The sequence below is a fragment of the Varanus komodoensis genome, unplaced genomic scaffold (genome assembly GCF_004798865.1).
Source record: "Varanus komodoensis strain SLA01 unplaced genomic scaffold, ASM479886v1 scaffold9, whole genome shotgun sequence".
NCBI lineage: Eukaryota > Metazoa > Chordata > Lepidosauria > Squamata > Varanidae > Varanus > Varanus komodoensis.
Genome location: NW_025336598.1, coordinates 8,915,839 through 8,939,730, shown reverse-complemented (window position 1 = coordinate 8,939,730; position 23,892 = coordinate 8,915,839). Strand labels below are relative to the sequence as shown.

Sequence of the window (23,892 nt, the reverse complement as noted above, 5' to 3'; positions counted from 1 at the left end):
GAAAGGTGTTGGCAGCACAGATTATGTATAGTGGGGAGAGATGGTGAAAGTGTTGATATGCCAGATAAGGCGAAGGAGATCTGAACAACCTTCTGTTATTCTCCTGTCTGGTACTTACCCTAGTTCTAGGGAATCTTACCCTAGTTTGCATATCAAAAAAGGCTTATCTGTACATCAGACACGCCCTTCAGGCCTGCTAGCACTGCTACTGAAATACCCAGAATTTGAACCTAGATCAGTCACTGGCCTGACATGTATTACTGAGAACTGATGCAAGTGGGATTAATCAAGCATGTGCGCTCATTTTTCCTCACTGTGATGCCAGCATTGGTTTGATGTACATGGAGGAAACATTGATTTGTCAGCCTGTCTCATCTCTGGCATAGCACATTCAACGGAGACATACTTGAAGGGAAAAGTGATATGTTGGTGGATAAACCTATTTTAGCTTTTTCCTTTACCTGACTGCAGGTGGCACAGTGGTTTAAACTGCTGAGCTGCTGGGCTGGTTGATTGAAAGGTCAACAGTTCAAGTCCGTAGACAGGGTGAGCGCCTGTGCTCTGTCCCAGCTCCTGCCAACCTTGCCTTTCGAAAGCATATAAATGCAAGTAGATAAATAGATGCCACTTTGGTGGGAAGGTAACAGCATTCAGTGTACCTCGGTGTTTAGTCATGCCAGCCACATGACCACGGAGACTGTCTGCGGACAAATGCTGGCTCCCTCGGCTAGGAAACGGAGATGAGCACCGCCCCCTAGAGTCAGGCATGACTGGACTTGACCTTTACCTTTACCTTACACTTGACTGCAGTTCAGAGTGTGGCCTTGCCCACTGCTGCCCTTCCTTGCTTTTGATGGTAGAGAGGAATGTAGACCCACTTCCCGTCTCCTATCCGTGAGATACTGCTGAATGTTATAGTTAATCGCCCCATCAAATGCTGGGCATGCAGAATTATCCTGGAGCATCAGTTTGTTGTAGTAAAAAACTTTTACACTCAGTAATCTTATAGATTATTTTACTCTCTTGGTCCTCAGTCTTCTCAGGTCTTCTCCCTGTTTGTAGCACCTTACCCTTTTCTATCTCTGAATGTTCCTCTGGGTTCTGCTCTCAGCTGTCTAATTCTCTCTTTGCACTCTGCACTCCCTTTGCGTGTTCATCTCAAGTGTGTCTTGGTTGTGTGTTAGCTTGGGAAGCTTATCATCTAAGCTAATAAGAAATTGCAAGAATGGGTTTTGTTTCAAAACATTTGTTCTATATGTAGTGATAACAAGCATGTTTTAAAATCTCAGTAGTTGATGTCTGTTGCTACTACAGTAATCTGAACCTTTTTTTTTTTTACAATTACTTAGGAAGCAACTGCTGGAGACACAAAAGAAATGCCTGACGATGGCCCTAAGTCTGAGAAACCTTCATCAAAAGCTGTAGAAGAAAAAGGTGATGTCAAATTCACTATTTTGAAGTCTCCAGAAAGGGCTGCCATTTTTCAGCAACTAGTTCTGGTCATGTCCCACTGAAAATGAATTAATATTTATCTGCATGCATCTGTAATTTTAAAAAAGCCAAATAATGTATTTTAAAGTGAATAAACAAATAGAAAGTTGTTTTAATGTGGGATTAAGATTGGTAAACTATTTATTGTTTTAACATGGGATTAACCTTACAAACAAATGGCTTAAATGCTCAGGCTTAATTTAGGGGTACCTTTTGAGCAAGTTGGAAACAAGCAATATACTGTTTCTTCCTCTAAGCATACCATTATTGACAGATGAAGCCCTGAAAATGAGTCTGCCACCTCTGTTTTGTATGCTTTTTAGATCTCTTTAGGCACCCTTGAAAATTATTTCTCCTTCCTTTTTCTGTCCAGTGAATCAGGCATTAGGTAGTTTTCTCTGGGTCAAAGGAGGCATGTTCTTTAGAAGAAATACTTGATCAAGGGGTAGACTGGGAAGCCCTTCTCCTTGTGGGTTACTTACTACTGACATAACTCTTTGAACAGTATGATTCTTGGTGTTCTCAGCCAGAAGGCCTTGTAGAGAGGGAAAGGTGCCTCTTAGTCCAGTACTGGCCAAAGCATTTTTCTAAAGAACTTGTCTCTGGTGGATAGTAAATAGATCATCAGTCTGGGCCACAGTCTAGCGAACAAGTAAAGCTACTACTCCTAGATAAGTGAGTCTTCCGTTCTCTGGCATACCTATCATTTAAAAGCATGGTGCTAATTTGTGTTCATTTAATATTCCATTTCTGTTTCTTAGAAAAGGAATGTTGTTTAAGTCTGTGATACAGCAAAATATAGGACAAATTATAGAAACATTACATTAGCTTATGTTTATCTAAGTCAGAGTGGTCCAACACGTGGCCCGTAGGCTGCATGTCGTCCCTGACACATTGTTCTGTAGCCCTCTTGCTGCTGGGAACCCTCCCCGCTCCATTCCTGCCTCCTCAGTCTGACTCTCGGTAATGGCATAGGCACAACTGCAGTGAGCTCTCCCAAGGCCCACTCTCTTCCTGAGGCTAAGCATGCCCTGTGCTGCTCCAGCTGACAGGTGCAGTAGCTCAGTGCACCAAGAAGGAAAGGGGGCCAGGTAGGGGGTCACATGTGAGAGTGTCTGAGCAGGAGAAACAGTAAAGAAAGGTATGGGCCACCCCAGAGGAGCAATCGTTGTGTTTGGACTGTGATCAGAGAGGGAGAATTCAGTTAGTTCTAAAATCATCTTTAAATTAATTATCCTTCATTTAATGGTTAAGTGAATATATTAATTGTATATATTAACTTAAATAAATATATTGCAAACACTTTAATTTATGATATAGTCACTTAATTCATTGTGCAGCCCCAAGGTTCTTTGTCAAAGTCCTCATGCAGCCCTCAAGGTACAGAAAGTTGGACCGCCCTGATTTAAGTTGTCACAGGAGTAAAAATGATAGGGTGTATTGTGAAAACCGCATTGGAAATGGCCAGTTTATACAGTTGCTTAAAAATGATAATAGGGCTTTAATTTGGTTTTGGTTTTTTGAACATTTTATTCCTACAGATGAGAATGTTGGCAAAGTGGATATTTGTGAAAAGCCAGGTCTGGCATCCAGTTTAAATCCTGTTGAGGCAAGTAACCTGGTCTACTCTAATGCATTGCTATTTCAAATGTGCTTTCATATGGTCCAAATGATTATTTGCTTGTGCTTTTTTGACTGCAATGATGGTGAATTATTTCACCAATACAGAAATGACAATGAAAACAATGCAGTAGAATTTTTCCAAGTAATGAAAGAGTCACACTTCAAAGGCTATTCCAGTGATTCAGTCTTGAGCAGTTTTGTCTCCAACTGAAAGTTTAAAAAGCTGAAGACAAATTCAGAATTCATGAACAAGTTTTAGATATGTCACAGGAGTAGTAGTTTTATGGCACATTACCCTAATCACTGCAGAGGTATTATATGTATTAAATATAATGTGTGCAATGCAGACAATGTTAACTATTTTAAATTCAGTAGACCATTTCTCTGTTGACATCAAAAGGATGCAGTGTTCTTAATGTTGGCTGGGCATTACACAATAACCCGTTAAAAGACAGGCTCCTTCTGCTATGTGGAGCTTACATTTAAATTATAACAGCACAGCAGAGAGAACTGTAGGGCCAAGGGCAGGTAACAAGCAGGCACCCCATGTACTTTTTTGTGGCCTGCTGCCGCCCTGAAATCATCACCACTGTACTTCTGTGCTGCAGTTATGTTGGTTTTTTTTAAATGTATCTATGCTTAAACAAGGCATGTATACATGTCTTACTTTAAAGGGAAAACAAAGCTTTTATTTTGCCAAAACTTGGCAGCAGTTTCAGTGTGTCATTTTTCATTGGGGTGAGGACCTAAACGGTTAAGCATTTGAAAGTGAGGACTGTGTGAGGTGGCATCACATGGCTTTTTTGGAGAGAGCCACAAGGAGGGAGCAACAGTTAAGACAGAATGGACAGAGTGAATGCTTTAAGACCCTCTTTATATGGGCAAATGATCCACTTCAACAACAGTTTTCACTTCAGTTCTATTCATATTAAGGGATGGGAGGTAAGTTAAGTACACTGTTACCTTTCCAATGAAATAAGAGTTCATGGAACTTAAAAGTGGTTGGCTTGATCTGCATCAACCAAGATCCCTATTGGTTGGGGTTGTTTGGAAAAATTATATATTAACTAACATATTTTTCCAAATTATATAACTATCAAAGGACTATAATAAAGAATACAGCACCCAGAGAGGTAGTTGCATTGAGTCCATTACAATCCCTTCCTCCAAAACAGTCTGTAGGAATCCCACAAGGCAGATTTCTTGCAGAATACATTTCCATGGGCACTAATGTAAAAAAAGCTTCACACACACCAGCCAGTGAGAGCTGAAAACCAGTGTGGTGCAGTGGTTAAGAGCATGGGAACCCACAGGGTGGGTTCTAATCCCCACTCAACCATGGAGCCAACTGGGTGACTCAACCATGGAGCTCTGCCCAGCCTACCTCACAGGGTTGTTGTTGGATTAATAGAGCAGCACGAGGAGAACGATGTTAGCCAATTTGAATTCATTGCAAGGGGAAAAAAGTGGAATATAAATCTAAAACAGTCCTTTCATGTGCCAGAAGGCTCTTAGTTCTCAGTATAGTTGCGTTAGTGGTCATTTTCACTTGGCTTAAAAATAAATTGCCTTCTTTTTGTTCTTTAGGTAAACCAGCAAGTAATAGTTAAACGGAAACGAGGAAGACCTCGTAAATATCCTGTTGCGATAATGACACCGCAGGGTAAGTGCAATGCTGCATCTCTATGGAAAATATACTTGAATATTTCATTAAACTCAGTGGATTTTTTCCCTTTCAGCTCAAGCTTCTGAAGCTGACACAAGCACTGGGAATGTAAGCATTCAGCTGTATATTCTATTTGGCTAGAATGTTGCTTTGCTATGGAACACTATTGTCGCAATTGCAAAGACTTAATAGTGTTAGGATCCAGAGCAGTACTGACCTTGTACCTTTATCCTCAAGAACCTATTTTCTCTCATAGAGTAGCCCTGATGCTACATACCAAATGAATTTTGAAATTGAAGGGAGTTTCAGAGACAATTGAAATATTCAGAGAAGTCAACATTTCCACTGGGTTAGTGTGTACCATCTAGGCAGCAGGAACTTCTAAAGACTAGGGAGTGAATGTATCACCCCAGCAGCCCTCAGGGGACATGTGAGCACCCCTCAGGCTGTATACAACCCCTGGAGCCCTGCCCACTTTTCCCCACTGCCCAGCTGAGCCAGTGAAAAAAAGATAGCTTTTTTAGCATAACAACATTAATCTTCTCTGCTTCAGAATTACTGGCAGAGGGGCTGTGAGGAGTTTTAATTTTCCTAGTTGTATACTGTAGAGATATTGCTGCTTTTATTTTTAATTAGGTGCTGCAATCTTCAGGTCCTAGCAGTAGACAGAAGATTACTCCAAAAGGTAATGATTTAAATGTTTGCTGTTTGTAAAGGATAGAGTAGATAAGATCTTTGCATTTACATCCCACCTTTTTTCTTCTTGTGAGAAACCCAGTGAAGTTGACATAGCTCTGTTTTTGCCCTCACAACTACTCTGTGAGGTGGGTTTGGCTGAGAATGAATGACTAGTCCAGAGTCACCCAGTGAGCTACAGGGGTGAGTGAGGACTAGAACCTGGATCTTGCAGCCCACCACTCTGCCCCCACCATACCACATAGGATGAGATGGACCTCCAGCTTAGCAATTTTTATTTAAAGAATTATTATTCAGAACATCAGATACAGTCTTCTACAAACTTTTCTTGATTCAAATGTCCAGAGAAGCAGGTTTCATTTTGAGGAGCTTTTCAACTGCACAAGAAACCGGTACAACCCCTCCATCCCCAAAGTGTGAACACCTCACCAAACAATTAAAAGATAAACATTTGAAAAAGAAGAGTGAATGAGAATGATTAGAGAGAATGATTTAAAAGGAAGAGTGGCAGGAAGAAAGGATGGGAAAATAAGGGAAAATGAAGATATCTTGCAAAAATTGGTGATATCTTTCCCCCTTAAACAATAGTTCACAATTACGAATCCTGCCCCACAAAAAGTATAGCTGAGGCTTTGAGACCCTCTTCTGATTATAATTGTGATGGCTAGCATTTAGTCTTTTGCAAGATGATTGCTCTCCTGTTGAAGGGCCTGTATGGTACATTAAAGATAATAGGTTCTAAAGCTGTAAGAGAATATTTAACTTCTGCACTGCCCAGTAGCTGAAGCTTTCTGAGTGGTTTACAGCACTCCATTAAAATACAGTCTAACATATGCCACATAACAAAACATCATTAAAAGGTTGCCATACAGAATTTAAAACACACATAAAAAATCAAATAACTAAATAAGGTAAATCTTGGAACCTGATTAAACAGCTAACAAAGTGCTAGTAAACTAATTAAATGCCCTGGAGTAGAAGACATATTTAACCTGGTGCTGAAAAGATAGTAAGGTCAGCATCAGGCAAACCTCAATAGGGGACATGTTCCATAACTAGGGAGCCAGCACTAAAAAGGCCCTTCTCCTTGTTGCCACCAACTGAACCTCCCTCAGAGGTGGGATTTGGAGACAGGCCCCAGATCTTGATCATAGTGTCTGGGTAGATGGCTGTTGGGAGAGACATTCCATCAGGTATTGTGTTCCCAAGCCACATAAAGCTTTATAGGTTAAAACCAACACGTAGCATTGGGCTTGGAACTATATAGTCAACCAGTGCAAACTATCTCTGTCCAGATAGAGCATAGATGGGTATAAGGCACTACAAGCCACTGAAGCCATGTGGGCATCAAGTGACAAAGATGACTCAAGGAACTCCCCAAGCTGCTCCTTCAAAGTGGAATGCAACCCCATCAAGAACTGGTTGAATTCCCATCATCCGGTCAGATGAACCGCAGCATATCATTCTTGTCTGGATTGAGCTTCTGTTTGTTAGCTCTCATCCAGTCCATTGTTGCAGCCAGGCACCTGTTCATTGCACCCACAGCCTCACCTGCTGAAGAAGAAAAGGCGAAATAGAGCTGTGTGTCATACTTAAAACAACAATAGTTGACATACTGATGACAGTGCACTCCAAAACTCCAGATGACTTAAACTCCAGTGGTTTAACGTAGATATTTAAATAGATGGGCAAGACTGACGCCTTCTGGAACCTGCCATCCAAGTAAGAGCAACTCCCAGTCAGTGCAGAAAGTATGATTGATAGTATCGAAAGCTGCTTTTTGAAAGAGGCCCAGGAATACCAACAGAGTTGCACTCTCCCTGCCTCTGCCCCACCATAGGGCATCATACAGGACAACCAAAGCTGTTTCTGTGCCAAAATGGGGCCTGAATCCTGACTGAAATGCATCCACATAATCGGTCTCATCCAAGAGGGTCTGGTGTTGATTGACTACCATTCGCTCGTTTGCTATTGGCCTAACATTATCAAGTTCTTCTGGGTCCATTATCTATTATTTTTATAGGTAAAAGGAAAAAAATCAAGAAGTATCATGAAAAAGAAAATAGAAGATACCAAGGAACCTTACCAAAAAATCACATATAGTGCTAAGTGCAGGAAATTACACAAAGTCTGTAATTATTATTACATCGATCAATTTTGTAACTATGACCACTGGGGCAAGGATCCTCACAAAATGGCAACTCAAAAACTAATAAATCTGTTTCATTGGGAGCAACTGGTACAACAGGAAGATCAGGCCTGGCTTTAACACAAAGAGATGTAGTTTTTGTGCTAAAACATTTGAGAATAAATCCTCAGGACTTGGAGGAGAACTGTTTAGAAGCCAGGTATAAGTGGTAGTGGGGAATCTGAGTTAGAAGACAGGGCAGTTTCTCTATTAGGAACAAAACAGATACTGTTGCAGTGTACAGAGAAACTCATGTCTTGTTGACAAAGTTCTCTGGAAATGGTTTTCTATACATGGAAACACCATATATATTTATTTATTATTATTTATTTAAAACTTTTATATTCCGTCACCACATGCCTCGGCATCTCGGCATATATATAAAACATAACAAACTGGCCTTAATAGTGTCTGGTGTCTTTTACTCTGTCTGAACGGCCTGCCAATTCAGTTGGGCTGAGCCAAGCACTTGACTCACTCTGGGAGTCTCTTTGAGAGAAGTTGCCCTCTAAAAAATCTGTGCTGAGCTGAACTTGTTGGAAATCCCATCATGTGATGTTAAGATCATATGTTCTTTGGGAAAGGATAAAGAACTATTTCTGACAAGCATGTTTTTCCTTTAACAGAATTAGTACACAGGACTGAGATGAATTTTCAATATTTGATTCCAAATGGCCACAAACAATTTATGCAGTGCATTGGAGAAAATGACAGACAGTCTTGTCAAGAAATTGACTTAAGGTACAGTGGCACTGTCCCTGAAGTGTGGTCCAACTAAAATTGACAAAATTTATGTAATACAAAATCTGGAGATGAAAAGCAGTACATTCTAGCTGCAGCCACAGTGCGAAAGGAGAGCTGGATGCAGCTGAAGATGCCTGTAAGAAGACACTTGTTCCTGCAGCAGGTAGACACAGCTTCATATGTGCAACCTGCTTGGTCACAGATAGTGTCTGCCAACATAGGCAATAAGTCTTCCAATCCATAGGGCACAATAATCCAGGAGTTAGGGTGTGCAATCTACCAGACAAATCTTGGGTGGAGATCCACAAATAACTTAGCTGGTCAACTTGGACTCATGTTCCAACAGCTTATGGGTCTGAACATGTATTTCCACACATCAAGGCTTAGAACCAGAGAACTTTATGGCATTGCAGAAGTCGACAACTGTTGTCACCTCACACTTCCCCAAATTTTTGAGAACACTTTTCCTTCTCACTACCACATGCAGTCTGAGTATTTCCTAGTCCTCCTTATGAAGAAGCCTGAGAGAACATAGCATACAGATTTCTTACATTTCTCCTTGTTGAAGATAAGTGCTTGCTTTTGTCTTTTCTGGTTGATGCAGTTACAGTTTGCATTAGTACTAGAAGCAGCTGCAAGAAGATGGACCATTCACCATTCTCAATATAGAGAACCTGACACTGTTGGTAAATCAAAGTTATTGGTTAGATGGAGCTAGATGCAACAGTGATATTGAAAGGAATTCAACTGTTAACAAAGCACAAAAACAGGTGCAAGGAACACGAGCAGTATATGTCTGTCAGAAGAATGTTGGTGCTGCCTATAATGAAGTATTTGGCCCTCTTGTTGAGTTCTTGAATCAATGCTTCACTCATTGTGAAGCCCTCTGCCATCTTAAAACTTTCAATAAACCTGGAAGCTGTTCATAAGGTGCTAAGTACAGAACTTGATGTGGTAGAAATCCCACTACAATTTGAGGAGGTGCTGAAGTACCTGATCAGTGAAGCTTGTAAGATGACACTGCCCCATTTGATTCACATTCTTGTATTGACCAAAGTGTACAGAAACTTGACAACACTCATGGCATGTTTTCTAACAGTTAAGCCTTACAGAGCTGATGTTGGACATCTCATCAGCAGTAGTATCACACTGAAGTCTATAACCAAAAACATTCTAGTTGAGTCAGAAAATGAATGCCTCTACATTTACCACAATACTTCACCTCCCATTGAATGGAATACTAGGGCATGGGTGCTCCTATGGATGACTTAAATGAGAAGGCAGAACAAAAGACACAGCTTAACAAAGAGAGCAGATGTGACTTAATAGATTTTTCTCAGAAGTCTTACTGCCCACCCCATAGAATCTGACCATCTTTTGAAAAAGGAAATGTTGATGTGATAGGTATAGTGTGAAAGGAAGTGTGGCACATGGCACAGTTACGTATGTTCTCTGCGTTTGTACTGCTCTTTGGGTGTACTAAATCATTGCCTGGCTGCAACATCAGACTGGATGAGTTCATTCCAGACATGATTAGGGTGCTGTTAGTGGGTGGTTCTTCTGATCACTTGCAAGGTGTTGTTTTAGTCTGTTTTGAATTGAGTCACACTCCTCTTAAAGATTCTTAGCTTAGGGGTACTGCTGGAGTCTTCCTTGCCACTTGATGCCCTGTCTGCAAAGGGCTGGTTTTGTTTCAATGATTTATACTCTGTTAAGCACCAAGTTCAATTATTGCAATGCACTCTACATGGGGCTGCCCTTAAGACTGTAGCTCAGAAGCTACAGCTTCTGCAGAGTGGCAGCCAAACTAATAACGGAGACCAGAAGGCTGGGGCATATAACACCAATTCTGGCCAGCTTGCATTGATTACTTGTAAGTTTCTGAACTTGATTCAGGATACAAAACCTAACATAGCTTAGGACTGCAGTACCTGACAGAGCACCTCTCCCAACCAGAGTTTGCCTACTCAGGACACTACAGTCAACATATGGGGCCCTTCTCTGAGTTCCACCTCCAAAGGAAGCAATGAGAGGACCTTCTCAGTGGCAGCCCCTTCCCCATTATGGAATGAACACCCCACCAAAGTCTTCCAGGAACCAACTCTCTCATCTTTTGGTACCAGGTTAAGACTGGCCTCTCCTCCAAGGCATTTAGTAGCATCTAAAGATTTAATGTTTAATAGTGTGAGAACAGCTAAGCAGAGATGTCATGTCATTTTTGGAGGATACCATAAGTTGGAGACAGCACATAACCACTAACAGTGTGATGGGGCATTTGTGTTAACAGTTTTTGACTGGTCTAATTGTACTGGAATTGTTTCAGCTGTAGATTTTTAAACTTTTTATATTGAAAAAATATGTTTTATGCTGTTGTATTGCACGGTGCTTTGTGAACTGTCTGGAAAGCTTCAGCTATTGGGTGGTATAGCAATGAAAAAAATTTGTAAGTATGTAAAACCATATAATGTGTCATGTTTGTATACCTGCTGATGTATTGATATAGACACTTTGAACTAGTCAAGTAGTTGGTCCCAATAATATATGATTAGTGTGAGGTTATGAAGATTGAAAGGAAGTAGTAATAATCTTAGTTACCTATTTTTAAAATACTATATTTATTTGCTATATATAGGTAATGTAGCTATTACTTTAAGGAACAACCTTGTTCCTTATTAAAGTCCGTATTCCCAAGTACACAAAAATGTAGTTTTTACTGTACCATTGTTTCCAGATACACATTGGAATACACAAAAGCTCTAATGTGTTTGCCAGGGCATTCTCTTCCACTTCAAAAGCACACTTCCCTATATTGTTGCAGAGTGATTTTCACAGCTCTTATCCACATACATGAGCATTCCCATTTAACCTTTGTGACCAGAAATATCATGATACTTAGGCCTAAGTGGCAAGGAAAGCCAATGACATAATAGTTTCCTTCACTGAACCAGTCATGTTTGAAGTAAAGCAAACCAGTAATGAATATTGGAAGTGAAGCAAACCATTGAACTAGTCATGTTTAACGTCTGGGAAGTAACTTAAATGTTGTTTTAGTATGATGTGGCAGAGTTTTGAAAAACAGTTTGGAAGGGCTATCCCCTTTTTGTGTGTGCCTATTTAAAATGTGTGTGACCTTTAGTTAAACAAGGATTTCTCATCCTGGTGCCCTCCAGATGTTTTGATCAAAACAGCAGCCAAGAGGAATCCTGGGGCTTCTGCTGTAAAGTATCTAGAAGCCACAAAGTTGGTTAGACAATAACTAAAGTGTGTGTGTTTGGAAATATACTTTATACAGAATTCTTAAACTTTGACTTTTGCTTTCATTTTCTAGTCAAAGGTTCATTGAATGAGAGACGCAGTGTAAGTACCTTGTTTTAATGCAAGTTTCTTTGTACCCAGATTCTCAAAATGTTTATTAAGAAGCAAATCCTTTTGATTTCTGTATAGTTATTTTAGTTTCAGTGTGCTTAGAATCATTGCTATCTAAATCTCTAATGAACATTTTCAGTAGAATTGACTTGGTTTGATCAGGCAAAGGTTCATCTTTCATTACTGGGCAACAGCATGTCTCTGCATACTTTAAAGTAGAGCAATAAAGTAACAGATTTCCTCCATCTTCAGCCTCTTGTAATCACAGAATATTGCTTTTAAGCATAGAGACTGCATCAACCTATTGACAGCTGGAGTTCAAATACTCAGGCATCCAGCAGCCATCTATACCTAAAAAACTAGGTAGTTTTTAGTGCTCCAGATATTAGAAGGCAGATGTGTGCAAAAGTCTTGTTGACCTGTAGATTTCATGAAATATCCTCTATCCCCAAGCATAGCCAACTGATGTAACACCTGAGAAGATGTCTAATTGTTTTTAAAAACTATCTCAAGTATTCTTCATTTACATATCTTATTACATATGTTTTCCATAGCTTCGATATATGTTTTGTGAAATTATTATTTCTGCCAATCCTGAATGCACTGCAAAATGTCCCACTCTTTCTATGCTTTTTCTAGTTTTAGAGACCTTTCCCTTGTCTTCTGCTTGTCTTTTTGTTCTCAAAAGTTTCAGTTTCATTAGTGGGGTTTTTTTTTCATTTACTTCCAACTGTTAGGAAGCTGAAGGAGGGAAGACAGAGGTAGTTTTGCGTCGAAGAGGAAGGAAGCCCAAACGACCCCTTATTCCATCAGAGGAAACAGGTAAGACACACAACCTCTGCTTCTTTTTATTGTTTAAGGTGTACATTCGCTTATATGAAGATCAGCTTTATTATCTTTATTCATTGGGGGGGAAAATCATTGGATTATAGCTAAAGTAAATATTATGGGAAAATGTGCAAATTGCTGTAATCTCTTGTCAGGCTTGGTACATCCCAGCTGCTCCCCTAAACCCACTTGAGTTTTCTATGAATTCTGGCTGTGAACTGAAGAAGTAAACTTCTGCAAATGTGTTTGGAAAGATTTAAACAAGTATGAATTAAGACACTAAGGAAATGGAAAATTACTTGTTCCACTCACAAGATCCATTTAGAATTCCTCATCTAAATTAGTGTCCATATCCTTACTGGAGACTTCGGTAGACATTTAAGTGTGTGAATAAAACTTTGCAGGAATGGACTCAGTTGAGCCAGAGAGAAAACGTCAGAAGTTAGCACCTGCAGTTGAAGGAGAAACAAAAGAGCAAGATGACCGCAAGGAAGGTGGTGATAATAGAGAAGAGGATGGTGGTAACGGTGATGCCGATGAGATGCATTCGGGAGCCACAACTAGGTCAGCTTCGCGATTAGAAGCTCAAAGGTAATGGCAACTCTGTTAAGACTTGGATATTAAGTTGGATGCTTTGCAAGAAGCTCTCTTTGAGTGGCTTTGCATAGGATAGGAAGGGTTTCTGCAAAAAAGGGTGAGCTGCTATGTTCCAGAGTGTGGGACAAAATAACCTAGTAATGCTTTAAATCTTGTCCACTGGCTCAAATAATGGATGGAGCTATCTTACATTCAATGAAAATATTGAAGCCAATTCATTATCCTATTGTTTTTAATCCAAGGGCAAGAACTTCCTATATACTTCTGACAGTTTTACCCCATCTTTCTATGTTAAAAAAAAAAGCAAAAACAAAACTGGCTAACAGGCAATAAAATGATGGTCAGCTGAAGTAAAAATAATTTACAAGGCTCTAACCTTAAACTTAAACCTTACAAGGATTTTAATTTTTCACAAGGTTAAAAATAGCAGTAGCAGTATGACCTTTAAAAAGTTGTATCCTGGGCAGGCCTGGTCTTCACTGCTCCAAAAATGTTCAACAAAAGGGCCAGGTCTCCCTCTTGTGGAGGTTGTTCCAGACTCTGAATGTGCAGTTGAAAAAGTCGCATCTCATCCCATCAATCATACGGCCAAGGATTAAAGGGCTTCACTGATAGAACAAGTTCCAGTAGAGGCTTCTATGTAGGGAGGCAGTGATTGAGAGACCCTGGCTATTTAGAGTTTTAATTATTTAAAGGTCAAAAACAATATTTTTGAATACCAGTGATTCCAGTAAATAATTAATGTAATCTGATCTGGTCTACTAGATCCAGAGCAAACCCTGGCAGGTGCTTTATGAACTGGAGTTACCCCAAGAAATAACTCCAGCAGTGATAATTAGTGAATAAATTTTCCCTGTTTCCTGTTCCAATTGACATGACTAGATTTGCATCATTTTTATAGCATTGCTAAATCTTTCAGTATGGGTACCTGCACATTCAAAGTAATGGAAAGGAAACCTAATATGTGACAAAAAATCATTTTTCAAGCAAATCTTCAGATAAAGCTGAGTTTCACGATATCTGTTTCAAAGTTGTTTTCTGGAAATTAGGTCAAACTTCATGAAAAGAGGAGCCATGGGCCAAAAATGGAGCACATACATTGCATCTTGGAAGCTTCAGGCTCAGTTATAGTGCAAAGGATCCCTGGTAGCAGGGCTGATAAAGTCCTTTGCCTGAGAACTTAGAAAGCGAGTGCCTGTCTGCATAGAAAAGGGACTGCTGGCATTGTTTAGTCATTGCACGCATTTGGACTACTGTGGGAATTGTGGACACTTTTACAAAGTGGTTGCCAATGGACTTGGCATTTTGCAAAATGGCTGCCATGTTGGACATGGCCTCTCATAAAACTCCCATTTCCAAGAAGGAAAACTCACAAGGCTCACAGAAAATTAACTCAAAGAAACAGAGAATGTAAGGCATTTTCTCACACATACCCGCTGGTCTCAGCAAAATACACAAATCGCACAGGCACAGAGCATACTTCTTGTATACCCCTCACAAAAAGCCCACACACTACTGACAAAACCTTCAGGGTTGCTGCCCCACCCTCAGGATATGCCCTACCAACCCCAAGCATACTTCATGGACAGCCGGGCATGCTTTAGAACACAGGGCCTAGGAACCTTCTTGGAAATAAAGGTGGCATTGGAGGCTGGTAGTTAACTTTACGGCATGCCAAGCCTTCCAGTTAAAGAAACAGAATAACTTTTCAAAAATAAAGGACAAAATTAAAAATCCAGAGGAGAGAGAGCCTTGCAGGTGTCAAGAGAGGTGCTATGAGGCACTGTACTGGGGTTCCCAGATATTACAAGTTTTAAGCTAGACAAATCTATGGTTTTACAGCAGCTTCACGTGTTCACATAAACGGGATATTTAGAAGTGCTGTATAGAGGGGCAGACTCCTTTCTTCTCATGCCTACCATTTTCCCATTCTACTCCACCACCCCCACTGCTTTTCCATCTGCTGGGTGCTAGACGCATACACTGGACAGAATGCCTTAGAAGTGCAGTTGGGACTTGCAGCTCCAGAAACCACAATAACCAAGATATAAAAGTTAATAGATTGCAGAGAGTTATTTCTTTCTTCAAAGTGGTTGGTGTAACAGTGTGTTTCCAAAAGTATCGAATGTTTTCGAGTTATTGCTTTCCCCTTAACTGGGTCTGCGGTATAATCTATATTCTGTACATTCACAGTCTGTGCTCATTATTTTCAGAAAGCAGCCCAGCAAGCCAACTACACGTGCAGCATCTAAGAATCAAACCCAAGGTCCCACTCCTCCTACAAACCGCCGAAAGTTAGCAGGGAAAAAGCGATCAGCTGCCAATGCAAAATCTAATAAATCTCCTCTCTTGGCACAGTAAGTATGGAAATGAAAGTCACTTCTGGCTTGGATATCTTTATATCCCTCTTCTGTTTCCCCTCCTCCTGTCACTTTATTTGACAGTTAGCATTAGTTGTTCGGCAGAAGCATGCATCTGGACAAAGTACCGGGGAGGACTCTCGATTTCGTAAAAGCATGAGAAAAGCCATGCTGGGTCAAACAAAGGGTCAAGCTAGTGCAACATTCTGTTCACACAGTGGCCAATTAGCTGCCTGCAGGAAACCTACAATTATGACATGGGTGCAACAGTATTCCCATGTTCCCCAGTACACAAGCATATCTCCTGATACTGGAGGTAGCATATCACCATCATCCCTGCCTAATCCCTGTTTAAAGCCATCCAAACTAGTGGCCATACTTTTGTGATGCCAAATTGCATAGATGATGTACTGTATGAAGAAGTACTTCCTTACCTGCTTCTGAATCACCCACCAATGAGCTTCATGGGATGATTCTGGTTCTAGTACTGAAGGAGATGGATTAGCAAGGTACAAAAGGGTCCAGAGGAGGGCAACAGAAATGATTCAGGGTTTGAGGAGAGACTGAGAGTACCGGGCATGTTCAGTCTTGAGAAGAGAAGACTGAGCGGGGACATGGTATCACTATAAGTACCTCAAAGGCTGTTACAAAGAGGAAAGTCAATATCTTTTCTTGCTGATACCAGAATGTAGGACACGGAATAACCAATTCAAGCTGTGACAACCCAGATTCAGCCTAGATCTCAGGAAAAGCTTCCTCATTGTCAGAGCAATACAACAGTGGAACCAGCTGCCTAGAGAGGTGGTGGGTTCTCCCACACTAGAGACATTCAGAAAGAAACTGGGCAGCCATCTGAGTGGGATGGTGTAAATTGGTGTCCTGCAACAGCAGCGGGTTGGACCCAATGACCTTCATGGCCCCTTCCAACTCTACTATCCTATGATTCCATGAAGTATTTGTAGCATGAAGCACTATTGGAAACTGGCTTTGATCCAACAGGTTTCTTCACAGCAACAACAAAAATGATAGGTCATCATCATATGACAGATTATCCAATTTTTATGGTACAAGTACCTGCAGGCACCACCTTGCCTGCCCCTGCACTATACTGAATTGCCACCTCCTCCTAGCATCTTTCAGACAATCCAGCCTTTCTCTCTTCCCATTCCTGAGGATTTGTTCCCCACTCAAGAAAAATTGATGGTTTGATTGGTATATTGAGCTTCCTACATTCCTTCCACAAAATGTCATCTTAGGTTTTACTCCCAGCACACTGTGAAAGTCAAACATAATGGTGTTTCTGACCCATTCTAGATCTTTTCAGGGTCAGCTAATACATTTTTCATATGGAACCTTGGAGCATTAACTCCACTCTTCAGTCTGATTTCCTAGCTTGTCTTCAGAGGAGCCGTATTTCCAGCGCAACATTTGGGCTGCTGACCACTCTGTGATTGGGTTCACACATCACAATAAGAGCCTTGCATGACTTCCATGGTGCACTTTTTTTTCTTTTTGCCCTGGATATGCTTGACAGATGATCAGGCGGTTTCTACACTAGCATAGGTTCCTCGCTCCTTGATCAGTCCTTCCACTGTTGCTACATATCCCATCAGCCATGCTGGCTGGCTGGAACAGCTGCTGCAGCAGCTGCCACTCATTCCAGGGAACTCTGTGATAGCTGCATACCAGGTAGAAATCAACACCACAATACCAAGACGAGAGAAACCATGGCAGAGTGTGGAAATAATAAAATAGACTGTTGCTTCTCATCATAGTTTCCAAAAATGAAATGCACCATGCTGAAATATTATGCCAGAGTACAGCCAGCACAGCAGACCATCCTTCACGAGAAATCACTGTGGCTGTTTTGTCACGCACCCTGTACTTTGTGTGTTCGCAGGGTGCACAGCCATCATCACCTCTTATGGGCATCACAAAGGAATGGCAGTCCTTTCCTGCTCTGTGTCAGTGGGGCTGTTTGCATAACATGGCAGCCCCCAGCAAGGGTGCTTGTGTCATTTGTCTGGTCACTGTTGGAATCTGGGTTTGGTTCACAGCATCAGTGAAAATGATTTGCCATAATCACATAATAGCTTACCTAAAGTTTGAGTGAGGCTGCAGCACATGTGTCCACCATTTCGTGAATATTCTAACCCTACTCGGGTTATCATTTCATACAAACCTGATGAGTGTGGCTTATGCAAGGGTTAAAAAACGGTCACGCAATATAATAGCCCACTGAATGGGATGCATCCTGCTGTTCATGGGTGCTGTGGGTTAAATAACCAACAGTGAGCCACTGCATGCCATCTGGGCCTAGTTATTGTGGCTCCTACCTATAAACATATCCAGGTTACTGAAAGTGTATTAGAGAAGTCATTATCTCTATTGTCAGTCTCGTCCAGAAAGTGTCATAGGGCAATCCTTTAAAATAACAGTATAGTCCCTGATTTGTACTGCATTATTGGTGTACATGTTACTATTTGCCATGGCACATCATTGTCCTGAGGTGCTTGCAATTCAAATGAAGGCATATTTGCATAGTGATAGAGGGGAACTGTAGAGAGTGAGAGAAAGGCAAAGCATGTACAGTTGTACATACTTAGGGTTTGTTTTACTTGGGGATCAGAACTAAAAGTTAGGCAAAATTCTTCATGGAAGAGGTGGCTTTGAGGATAGGGGTTAGTGGCAGAGTGGTGGCACAATGCATATATGCTAAATGGCCATTTGAGGCACAAGGCAGCTTAGGATCAGTTAACGCACTAGGAAGCTTCAGGATGACTCAGTGGGGTGGAGCTGGAGAGAAGGCTACTTCAGGAGTAAACAGGAGAGGGACAGCTGTGTAGGGTAAAACTGTGTAGTTTTTAAAATAAGCATGAATTTGTCCTGACTGCAGAAAAGCCAGTAAGTCAATATTTGAGAGCATTATGCTAATCAAGCAGTATAGAAATGCATTGGATGGATGGATGGAGAGTAGGCAACCTGCTGGCCTCCAAATGGTTTGGAGTACAACTCCTATCAATCCGTGGCCAATTGTCAGGGAAATTGGGAGCTATTATCCAGAACATCTAGGAGACATTGGGTTGCCTATCCCCAGATGGAAGAGGTGAATGCTTTTGGCGGCAGACATAAAAATGAGATGACTGCAATGAATCAAGGGAACCCCAGGGGGAAATGTTACAGTAAATATAGTTACTGATCCTCCTGTGGGCTGTTTCTTAAGTTCTTAATGGGAAACTGTTCATCACTGCCATTACAAGGCAGTTGAACACTCAGGATTCAAGAATAGCTCCCTACTGAATTCACTGCTTCCCTGCTTAAAACTGGATCTAACCTACAGGATAACCCAGTTCTGAAACCCCACAGAATTTATGGTTTAACTGTGAGTTTTTTCAATGTCCTGGAGTAATTTCCTTGTTCTGTTTTTCAGATCAAAATTGCAGCCCTCCAAGCGTAAAAGGGAAGTCAGTCCTTCAGCAACACACAAGAAAGGTCATCAGAGGGCAGAGGAGACTGAGGTGAAGAGGTCTAAGCGGTAGTTGTACCCCATTCCAGATGAAGAATGGTCTTTTCTGCTTCTGTTTTGCATGCGCTTGTTTCCAAGGTATAATATATGTTACGTGTGTAACATATTTAAACAGCTTTATAAATTCTTTGTTTATGCAGAAGACTATATGCATTGCAGAAGTTTACTTTATATCTCAAGCAGACTGGCAAGGGTAACTCACTTATGCTGATGCTTCCAATCCACTCATCACCAGTGGCCTCTTAATGATACCTTTTGTACATAAACCACGTATTTTAAAAAAATGTATTTTATTTAAGTGTATGAACCTAATCATTGGGAACACTTTATTTAATAGCAAGGACTGGTCTGTGAACTGTTACATTATCTTATGTTAGTCTTTTTAACTGGACTTTTAAATGTTGTGCAGCCGTCATTAGCATTATGTAGGACTGGGGGGAGGAAGAGGAGGAGGAAGGCCCTTTTACCAACAAAATCAACAGATCTCCAGTAACAGGCTAAGTACTTTCACGCATGTGTTCAAGTCAAGTAGAGTAGTGTAAGAAAGAACTCCTGGTTCCCCACCCCATCACATTTGTGGCTTTCTGTACGGTAAAATTTATAATTGCATTTACAGTGTTAAGTAAATGCACTCTATTCACTTTGAAATATATTTTCATCTGTAAATTTTCTCCCAGCATCAAAGTAGCTAGGGCTCATCGAGGTAAAACTAGACCCTTTCAGCCAAAACTGTTCTGAAGTGAAAACTGTCCAACTCCACAGCTTTTAATTGTTCTCTCAGTATTTATCTTTTTTCAGTTGAAACACTGAAATTAAAAGTATCACCTGTAGAATTTAAAGACATTCTTTGTTTTATCAAGCACCATGTATCTCGAGCTTTATATACTGGGAATAAAAGACTATAGCACCTGGTCCAACTGCCAGAATCTTTAGTAAACTTGCATTTGCTCTCACAAGAACAAATCTTCAAGTTCAGTTCCATGTAAAGCTTTTGTATTGTTATCAAAAAGTGTCTCTCACAAATATGTAAGTTGCCAAATAACCTGAGATTATTTTAAAATGTTCATACTCATGTTTTATAACTAAAAACAGCATTATGTGTTTTTTATTTTATTTTTTGTTTGGGGGACGTTATTGTTGTTACGTGGATTTTTCTGTCAAATATTCTACTTGGTTTCTTACTGAATTTTTATATATAAATTATAAAATGTTTCCCAAAACTGAAGTCTCAGTACTTGTGCGGCTACACTCCTTTTTTGTTGTTACATGAGATGAGTCATATATGTCCAAGGAGCATAATCCAAAAAAACAACAACAAAAAACCCTTGAAGCACAAGTTAAATCTTTCCAAAGAAACCAGTGGGACTCAACAGCACTTAGGTTTGGTGATAATAAACTACAATCATAATGAAACAAAAGAAGGTACCATAACACAGTGCATGAGTGGGCAACTTCTGGCTGAAACATCTGGAGAACCACATGATATCTATCTTGTCATAATAGTTATTAATTTTATGTATTGTAAATTTGAATGAAAGAAACAGCACATAAACAGATCATAAGATGGAGCTGCCACAGATATTTGTCTTCTGTTCCATTTCCTTGACTTCTGAGAGACTGACACCTCAAGAAACTACAGCTCCAGTTCTCAGTGTTGCCTTTATCAGTCCCTTCCCACTGCCCACACTGCAGATCCTTGAGTGGTGCAAATACTAGAAAATGCTCCCCATAGCACAGCCACATGGTGGAAATACTGTCTGGCCTGGCGGTTTTCCAGGTATTTCTTCCTGGTGCTGATGTGCATATACACAGAGCATTAACTGGGAGTGCCACTTGCCAATGTGGTCACCATCACTTTTACCATGCAGTTGCATCCATGGAAGAGAGGGGAGTGCTTTGTGAAACATTTTTCAGCATCTTAATGAGCCCTTTGCATCATTTTTGGTACAAAAATGCTTTCATAAACTTCATTTACAGTTCAGTTAATCTCATAGAACCGTAGCTTGGTTTACTTGTGCAAGATAGGCATACATTATTGTATAATCAACTTCATTCCTGATCATTCCTTTTCAAGTCTAGTGACTTCATAATTGAGCAGTTTATTATTACAGCATTCAGTCATCAAATTTGGGCAGAACTGGACAACCATGGGCCAGTCACTCACGTATTTCTGTACTGGTGTGAGGTCTGTTTGACACCAAGTTGCTTTATGCTGCATAACTTCCTAACATTAATAATACATTTAACTCTGTTGTCTGTTATTTCACTCTTAGAAATAAAAAGGAATAGATTTCTTTCACTGATATAATTAAATCAAGGCAGGAACAGAATGTGTACAATAATGAAGGAAAGGTACGGATGAATTATACAATGATAGAATAGTTAATGAAAGTGAATGTTCTGCTTTCCAGTGGAGCCAAACTCAAGGAACCAAGGTTCAATTTGGATGCCAGGAAGTACTTCCTGACAGTTAGGACCCCAAGGTTGTGGAATGGGCTTCCATGGGAGGTGGCTGAGGCCCCATTGGTGAGAGTGTTCAAGGATAGGCTGGACATGCACATGGTAGGCATGCTGTGAGTGGAGCCGGCTAGAGCTGGGGGTCAGACTAGATGGCCCTTCTGACTTGCTCTGTTTCTATGTTTCTAAATATAAAGAAGTAGAAGCATAGGGAAATGATCTGCTAGCTCTTTGGCAGCAGTTTACACCTAGAATTCATGGAGTACTATAACTAGAAGGTTACTTATAGCAGTTCCTGTGGTTCCACTCATGCATACGAAGATGTGAAAACAGCAGAAAGTGGTGGGGCAAAAGATGGCAGAATAGGCTCTAGCACTTTAGACAAAGCGATCTTTTTCATTAAGAAAACTTGCAGAGCAAGCCGGAGACTGGGTTAGAGTATTATCCCTGAGGTGCTAGCTGCTTTTCGTCTGTCGTCTTTTTCTTGCAAGAATATGCTTTACCTGGAAAAGTGTTTAAAATATTTTACTTTACATGGAGTAAAACCTCCAGACCTAATAGGCAGACCCAGGCAGACCTAATGTGAATGCCCATGTGGTGTAGTGGTTAAAAGTGGACAGGGACTCAGATCTAGGTTCCAGTCCTCCCTCACTGAATCTGACTGGGTGACTCTTGGCCAGTCATGGACTCTCAGCCTAACCTATGGCAGGATTATCATGTGGTTAAAATGCAGAGGAGGAGGAAGACACTGGGGGGCACCTTGGATTCCTTGCAAAAGGAAAAAAGGTGGGGTGTCTGTGTGTCTTAATAGTTTACACAGTCATGGATACTGAGCCTCTAAGTTTGTGCAGGTTTTTTCCCTTAATTTCAAACTGCTGTTAGCTTTTTTATGTTGTGAGGCTGATGTACTCTTAATGGTCCTTGCATGAGAACCAGGATACAAATGAAAGAAATATGTATGGCTTTTTTGTGTGTGACCTAGTGCTTACAACACTGAATACAGATGTGTCACTATGCATGATAAAACTGGCTCAGGCTAGACGGAGGCAAGACTAAGAGCTCCAAGAGTCGGAAACTCTCTTAATCCGTGCTCTATGCGTATACTCACTGTGCAAGGGGTGGGCTTGGCCACAACATCACAACAGCCTCCCCTAAATCCCTAGTTTTGAAAAGGGTTTATGCATACTCCTTTCACACTCAAAGTGCAGATGTGATAGGATGGGGGCAGCATGGTGGCAATAGCTGATTCTGTCCCATCCCCATAGTCCTGCCCCAAGACTAGCAGAATCAAGTTAAAGTATGCACCTCAATGCATATGCTATATCAAAGAATAGATTATACACATCTAGAGCTCAGTCAGCACTGAATGAAAGCTTCAGCGAAATAATCTTACCTGTATGATATTTATACTCATGTGAGTAGCCTGGTTAATTTGCATACTGTTCGTGAGAACAAAAAAGTTAAAGGACCCAGCATATACAATTTGACTAATGCCACGTAGGATAGAACTAGGGAAGTGGGAACCTAATCTGAATATGCTTATGAAGGTTACAAGCACTACTTCTTTTTTAAAATTTAAAACAGTACTCCTGGAATTATTACACACATTACACAGTCAATAGACTGAGCTTGCCAAGGATATTGCCTGTCCCCAATTTCATGCCTATCACTGATTCCATGAAACTGATTCAATAAAATCTTGGTAGTGCATTTCCTGAGGAAGTGGTATTGCAGTTACTTTAGTAAAACCCAGGAATTTAGTTTAACCCAGGAATTTCTTGGGCTGAGTGAAGTGCAGAAGCCATTGCCTATTTAAATTAATAACCTTGGGCTGTTTTGTGACACTCGGACTAGTAAACCGTTACATGTGATATGTCATTGGTTTACCGCTGGATTGTTAAACCCATAAACATAGTTCACAGGTTCAAAAATCAAATAGCCACCTGCCTGGAGGCACTCAGAGGAGGGCCTCCAAGGGTTACCTAAAAGGTCTCAGCAGGAACATAGTAGAGGAAATTATCCTTTAGATATTGTCCCAAGCCATTTTGTACTTTAACACCTTGAACTCAATTCATAAATGAACTGCAAGACACTCTGGCTGGCAAAATTGATCCTTCCTCTGGATGAAGGCATCTGCTTTAAGGACTTGATACCCCCAGCTCCAAAAACTTGCCTATTTGGCATTTAGGGCAAAAGCGGCTAAAAAGGACTTGCCAGCAACATGACACTTAAGTACTTACGCCTGAAGCAATAAATTCAGAGGGTGGAACTAGTAATTCCTATAGAGCTATAAAGTGGCTGCCAAAAAATAGCATCACTATACCAAGTTCTCCTCATTCTTTTTCCATAA

General features: G+C 40.7%; 1 protein-coding gene across 5 annotated transcripts in view; it reads left to right on the top strand.

Moving 5' to 3' along the window:
* Positions 1 to 20,305, top strand: part of BOD1L1 (biorientation of chromosomes in cell division 1 like 1) — a 71,266-nt gene extending 50,961 nt beyond the window's left edge. For 4 of the 5 annotated variants that reach the window (XM_044417632.1, XM_044417631.1, XM_044417633.1 and 1 more), the window contains 10 exons: positions 1,350 to 1,434; positions 3,033 to 3,100; positions 4,702 to 4,777; positions 4,854 to 4,888; positions 5,417 to 5,465; positions 11,737 to 11,765; positions 12,512 to 12,596; positions 13,007 to 13,193; positions 15,413 to 15,556; positions 18,990 to 20,305. In XM_044417632.1, the coding sequence (XP_044273567.1) occupies positions 1,350 to 1,434; positions 3,033 to 3,100; positions 4,702 to 4,777; positions 4,854 to 4,888; positions 5,417 to 5,465; positions 11,737 to 11,765; positions 12,512 to 12,596; positions 13,007 to 13,193; positions 15,413 to 15,556; positions 18,990 to 19,098 (867 nt within the window). In that variant the 3' untranslated portion in view covers positions 19,099 to 20,305. Of the gene's footprint in view, positions 1 to 1,349; positions 1,435 to 3,032; positions 3,101 to 4,701; positions 4,778 to 4,853; positions 4,889 to 5,416; positions 5,466 to 8,290; positions 11,711 to 11,736; positions 11,766 to 12,511; positions 12,597 to 13,006; positions 13,194 to 15,412; positions 15,557 to 18,989 lie in introns of those variants that run through there. The other variant, XM_044417636.1, reaches the window with a different exon arrangement.
* The last annotated feature ends 3,587 nt before the right edge of the window (positions 20,306 to 23,892 follow it).